Source organism: Castanea sativa, chromosome 2, assembly GCF_040712315.1.
Source record: "Castanea sativa cultivar Marrone di Chiusa Pesio chromosome 2, ASM4071231v1".
Taxonomy (NCBI): domain Eukaryota; kingdom Viridiplantae; phylum Streptophyta; class Magnoliopsida; order Fagales; family Fagaceae; genus Castanea; species Castanea sativa.
In genome coordinates this window covers 36,187,331-36,194,291 of record NC_134014.1, presented here as the reverse complement: position 1 = coordinate 36,194,291, position 6,961 = coordinate 36,187,331, and the positions used below count along the sequence as shown (strand labels likewise).

The 6,961-nt window shown below is 31.0% G+C and overlaps 1 protein-coding gene across 1 annotated transcript; it reads left to right on the top strand.

Annotated features, from left to right (window-relative positions):
• The first annotated feature begins 719 nt into the window (after positions 1–719).
• Positions 720–6,290, top strand: LOC142623997 (3-epi-6-deoxocathasterone 23-monooxygenase CYP90C1). The gene is made up of 9 exons (XM_075797489.1): positions 720–1,146; positions 2,541–2,865; positions 2,988–3,137; positions 3,302–3,574; positions 4,994–5,083; positions 5,193–5,271; positions 5,365–5,471; positions 5,593–5,720; positions 6,004–6,290. Exons 1-9 carry the CDS (start codon positions 950–952, stop codon positions 6,098–6,100), a joined length of 1,446 nt encoding a protein of 481 aa, XP_075653604.1. The 5' UTR covers positions 720–949; the 3' UTR covers positions 6,101–6,290.
• The last annotated feature ends 671 nt before the right edge of the window (positions 6,291–6,961 follow it).

The window sequence follows — 6,961 nt, the reverse complement described above, 5'->3', positions numbered from 1 at the left end:
TTTTAAACAAAGATCAAACAAAAATTATCTCTTAATTTTCTTTATTTAGTTTGGCATGAGATAGAGTGGTTTTCTAATAATTTTTCTTTTTTTAAACAACTTCATCTCATATGAAGCTAAATAAAGAAAACAATTATTTCTCACGTGAAATTAAATAAAGAAAGTCAAAAAATAATTTTTCAACACATTTTAAGGTTGTTATCAAACGTAAAAAAAATAATATAATTTTATAAAAAATACTTTTTAAAAAGTGATTTATTTTTTAAAAAAAATATTAATATCAAAATAGAGCGGTTAAAGTAGAATATTGTCCATCTCAATTAAAAAACTCATTATAATATATCAAGTTGTCTTTAATTGTCAACATGATTGCTTATATATGACTTAAGATTAAGTTATTTTAGGATTGCAATTAATTCTACTCTTATTTTTACAACTATTTTATATGGTAAGAATCGTAAGATACAACTAATTGTTTGTTATTTTTACGTACATTACCGTTTTATTATTATTATTTTTTTGCTACTCACGATTAGTTACCTTGAATAAAAATTTATAAAAATAGAAGAATTGGTTAGGTATGATTATTGAATTTTTCCTATACGTACATATAGATATATATATCAAGGAGTGGACAACTTTGGTGGGTCGGGTTTCATGCTCCAAAGTCTAGACAACTAGGGGCCAATACTTATCTAAACAAAGCAATCTCATTTAATGATTGTAGCAAGCCCTAGATTTTCCGAATCTCCCATTGAAGACTACAATAACTTTCTCATTCAATAATCTCACAAGGACATACAATAAAAAGTTGCTTGCTTGTCTCTCTCTCTCTCTCATAGACAAGCACAAAGAACTGCATGGAGTGAGAAGTTACAAAAAATTTGCAGGTGTAACTAAGATTTCAGCTTTACCCAAAAAGAAAGAAAAAGTGGAGGTTTGAGTGAGAATGGAATGGATTATTGGATGTTGGGTTTTGATAGGTTTAGTTATAGGATGGTATTGGCTTAAGGAGAAGAAGAAGTTAGAAAAGAGTGGGGTTCCAAAAGGGAGCTTAGGTTGGCCTTTCATAGGAGAAACTCTTGACTTCATTGCTTGTGGCTACAGCTCTAAACCTGTTAGCTTCATGGACAAACGCAAATCTTTGTAAGCTTTTCTCACTTATTTCATCTCTACTCACTCCTTGATCTATATTCTATTCTAGCCAGGCTAATATTTTCCCCTCTTAGATTGATGTTCCCTTTTTCTTTTTATTAATTTGTTCTAAATCAATTTCAAATTTCGTTTCTCAGACTAAGTTTAATTAGAACAAAGCTTGAGGATCATCACAAAAAAAAAAAAAAAAAAAACTTTATTTTTTTTTCTTATCAGTTAAAATCCTAGAGAGCTACAATCTCTCTCACCCTTCCGTTTTGCTATTAGTCACCCAAAATCCTCTCCAGTACTATACCGAACTTTTCTACCATATTACCACTATTATGCTAATAATAGTGGTAATATAGTAATAAGAAATATTGGTTGACCAATCAAAAAAAAAAATATATATATATATATATATATATTGTTTGAAATTATTATCAAAAGCTAATTTAAGGACACATTAATTTTTACATTTTTTTTTATTACAGTGGATGACATGTTCGGTTGAAATTGGTGTATAATACGAGTAAAGCGATGGATTAATGTTGCTCAAATCATTAAAAAAGGTTTGTTCAAACTTCAAATCAAAACAGATCATGCCAATAATTAGGAGAAAAGTCAATGCAAAAAATATTGTGTTTAACTGCTAGTTTTTTTTTTTTTTTTGGTCTCAAAACTCTCTCATTTTCAAAAAACTTTTAGTTTTTTTGTCACAATCTGACTTACATTTTTTTGATAAACATTGAGTGAAAAAAGTACCGACTCTCAATATATATATATATTTTAAAGAGAAAAAAGAAAAAGAGGAGTTTTCTTTCATGACAGATTGTGACAATACTATAGGCTATAGCGAAAGAAAGGAACAGAACAAGTAGTAAAAGATAGATAGAAAAGCCTGCCGTGCAGTAACTAGACTTTTCCAGTTTCGCAGTGAATCTCTTTTTATTATTTGCTTGTCCAGACAGCAACCACAGGCTATCCCTATTCTCCACAGATTTATTTAAGCCTCCCATGAATATATTGACCATTTCCCTTCCATATATCGCACTACTCTATTGCAATCACAAAGCCCACCTTATAACTTCCTTCAAATCAATGAAAATTCACAAACAACAGTATCAATACAACAAGAAGTTGAACAATTCTTTTTTAAAAAAATTTAATAATCTCGTAAATTTGTTTTACATATATTGAAGTGATAAATTGTGATTGATATATAATAAAAGCGATGTTATAAGTAATAATCTCACGCATTAAAATGATGTTTAGTGATCACAATATGCCACTTGTTTAAAAAAAATAGTTAAATTTGTTTATATTCGAGCAACAAAATTCAAGTAATGAAAAAAATAGTACCTGTTAATGCTCTAATGTCTTTCTCTGTCTCTTATTAATAACAGGTATGGGAAGGTGTTTAAAACGAACATATTGGGAACACCCATCATAGTTTCCACTGATACGGAAGTGAACAAAGTGGTGTTACTGAACCAGGGCAACAATTTTATCCCTGCATATCCCAAATCCGTCAGAGATTTATTTGGAAAAAATTCTATACTCCACACTAATGGAAGTCCTCATAAGAGAATGCATGCACTGATCCTAGGGTTCCTGAGATCCCCACCACTCAAAGCCCGTGTTACCAAAGTGTTTGAAGACTCTGTCAAACTCTCCCTCGCTACTTGGAAAGACAATAACCCTATATACATCCAAAATGAATCCAAAAAGGTCTCTATATATAATATATATATTCTACTCTATCCCCTAAACACATATAGTATATACTAATACTTAAAACTCAGTTCTTTCTATATATATCTAATAAAGTTTTTGGCTTCTGGGTGTCTCAGCTTACGTTTGACGTTTTGGTTAATACATTGACAAGCGTGCGCCCAGGAGAAAATTTGAACTTTCTGAGAAGTGATTTTCAAGAATTCATCAAAGGGTTGATTTGTTTACCTATTAACCTCCCTGGAACAAGGTTCTATAAATCTCTCAAGGTAATTTAACTTTTTTTCTGGTGTATTTTTTAAATAAATCATAGTCGTAAATATCTTTGTTGAATATCGTTTTGTAACTCTTTCTACATGGATATATTGTTTGAGTTTTAGTGTGTTTTTTTGTTGTTGTTTCTTTGAGTGTGTGATTGAGTGCGTGCATGTAGGCCAAGGAGAGGTTGATGAAGAGGGTGATGGCGATATTAGAGGTGAGAAAAGAGAGCATGAATTTTAAAGACGAGAAAGCTCCAATAAATGATGCAGTGGACTTGCTGTTACGGGATAGTAGTGAATCAAGCGAGAAGCAAAGCCTGCCGCTGGATTCCATCTCTGGAAATATCATAGAGATGATGATCCCTGGAGATGAAACCATGGTCACCGCTATGACCCTTGCTGTCAAATTCCTCAGTGACTCCCCTGTTGCTCTACAAAAATTAGTGGTACGTAAGCTTACTTTGAAAAAACAAAAAAAAAGTTTTTTCCAGCTCGGTCGAGGATTCTATAGTCTATATTCCTCAAATCGATTGCGAGGATTACCTTCATTTAACTTTTATAAATATAAAGATAAAAATGTTTGTGAAATATAAAGATAAAAACCGAATTTAAGACTTTAAAAAGGAGGTTTACACACTACTTACATATTAAAACTCGTGATACTGTATAATGTGAAAACTTAAGGAAATGACTTGGAAAAATTGAAACATCTTTACAACTTTTTTTTTTTTTTTTAAGAAACAAAACATCTTTACAACTAACGCAAATACAAATGGGGCATTTTTGCATTTAGGTAAAAAAAAAAGAAAAGAAGAAAAAGATATAGGCTTGTTTTTTTCTCTTTTGACCTACATTTTAATCAACGGCTGCGATTACCTATCTGATTTCGTTACATCGATGAGTACTGTTTTTTAAGTGTTTGACTTTTTGCCTATGAAGTCCTTTTCGGTAGAAATAAAGGAAATGCACACGAGTGAGAGACAGGGTACGTGTGAGGGTCCACGCGCGTAGGCTAAAGAACGGACTGGACGTCGGCAGCCGTACGATTTTGATTGAACGGCTGTCAGGAGAGGACCATCTACTTACTTTGTGCGAGTTGCTACCGCTAGCTGTCAATTGTCATATTGTCCCTGTTCATAAAATTATTATTTTAAAAAATAAAATTCCAAATAACTTTTTTTATTTCATTAATAAAAAAAATTGAAGAGAAAATATATATTTTTATTGAAGGTTAATTTTAACAAATTTATTACTAGATTATATTTTTTATATTATATCATTTTTATACTTGTAGAATTTTAAGAAAATTAAAGATTAATAGTAATATCATTAACCAAATACTTAAATTTTAAGTTTTTGTAGTTTTAAGTTATACATAAAAAATACATTTATAAATCGGATAATGATTAATATTCGATTCGAATAAAATTTGACTTATATATTAGGGATACATAATTCAACTCAAAATATATAGCCAAGTTAATTTTGTGGTGGGAGAGTTTGGAAAAATCTTGTAAAAAAGAAAATACTTTCATTAACTATATGTATTTTTTGAGTGTATTTTTTTTTAATCAGTTTTCTGAGTACTTTCATTTACTAATTAAACATTCAAAAACATTATTTCAGTATTTAGCTATTCATACCCAGCAAACAAAAGGATGACAGACAAAATATTGCATAGAATTTAGGTGATCATAAGAAATGGAGCTACATCAGGACTTAATAGGCTTTAAGAACCATTAAACTCACCTTAGCATATTTACGTAAACAATAAGTTTATTAACATACATGCACACAAATTCACAATCTTTTCCCACTCCATACATATGTGTTTGGTTTTAATGTTTTTACATATAATAATGTAGGAGGAGAACATGGAACTGAAGAAGCGGAAGACTGATTCCGGTGAAGATTATGCTTGGTCTGAGTACATGTCCTTGCAATTTACTCAAAATGTGAGTCTCAAAAATTAGAAAGAAAAGGAATGAAATTATTAAGTACTTTCACGAAACAAAAAAATATTTACTAATACATCAAACCCTGTTATTTTTTATTTTTCACAAGGTTATTAGTGAAACTCTTAGAATGGCAAATATCATCAATGGCGTCTGGAGGAAAGCACTCAAGGACGTAGAAATCAAAGGTCAGTTCTTTGAGAATGCAATTTTTCTTGGGCTGTTTTTTTGGCTGATATGATAGTTAAATTGCAGGCAAATTCATTTATGACTGTTAACAGGTTATTCCATACCACAAGGGTGGTGTGTCCTGGCATCTTTTATTTCTGTTCACATGAATGAAGACAACTATGAAAACCCATATCAGTTTAATCCATGGAGGTGGGAGGTAAGAATTAAGTAATAGTAGTTACTTTTACATAAGCATCAGAAACCATGTTTCTCAGTATAATCATATATATACTCTGTGACCTTCGTAAGTATATTATGTATGATTTTTTTGTTTCCAGAAAATGGAAGCTACCGTTAACAACAATTTCTTTACACCTTTCGGTGGTGGACAAAGGCTATGCCCTGGATTAGAATATTCCAGGCTTCAACTATCAATATTTCTTCATCATCTTGTCACTACTTACAGGTAAATCTTGTCCACTAAATCTTCAAATTTTATACAGGTACTGCACTTTCCTCATTTTTTTGGGGTTTGGTACCAGCTATAAACATAGCCGACCCTAATTACTCCGTTGAAGATCCATAATCGACTTTAAAAAATTTTGACCTAAAACTTCATTGTTATTATTGTGTTGGACCAAATTAAAACTGTCAAAATATATGACACTAGGCACTTACATATATTATAAAGAAAAAGAATACTTGTTAAAACTTAAAAACAGTCAAATAATGTTCTTTCTCCTCTGCAGATGGGTAGCTCAACAGGATGAAATTGTTTACTTTCCAACTGTGAAGATGAAGAGAAAGCTCCCCATCACAGTGACCTCCATAAATACTACTCCTTGAGTATTGTTAAGCTTGTATAGGAAATCCAACATATTAAAGGAATATCTTTCATGCATTGTGATTTACATAAAATCTCAACAAAAAAAAAGAAAAAAAGAGATAAAGTTTGGGCTGTAAACTTAATTGGTTATACCAATAACTACAACTACACTCAATATCTTTTTATTAGATGTAAATTTTGTTAAATTCACTATTAGATAATATATATTTTTTTCTTATATGCTTCTCCATGCCTACAGAATTTCCAAATGATCAAAGATTAATTACTATGGATCAAGTAGTAAATAATGTTCAATTGACACGAAATTTGATGTGCGTATTAAATATATAAAAAATATAAAATTTAATTGTTAGATTTTCACCATACGTAGTTATGTTAGTTTTTTTAGCAAGAGTTATAGTCATTGGTTACAACTATTTTATAGTCGACCTTTGTCCTAAAATAAATGTTTAACAATTTGAGATTGAGGGAATACTAATCAAGACTAATTTACTGCAAGTGCCACAAGATTAACCGATCAAGGACAGTGTAGAAAGGGTATATAATTTCAAGAAAAAATATCTTATAAGACTATCCTCTCGACTCGAAATATAAATATAAGTACAAAGACCCACCCACGAGGGGGCATCCCCCAATCAAATGGAAACTCTATAATTGTGTTAGCTATGATGTCACTATCTATGTTCATAGCAGGACGGGAATTTGGGCCACTGTCCCCGTCCTTAAAATTGAATGCACGTGGGGGAAGATTAAACCTAACTTCAAATCAAAGTCTCCCACAATTGAATTTTTCTGTTTGATTCGATAATAGCTTTTGTGGCGGTTATCAACTCTTCATGGCCATGGGTCATGGTGTTACC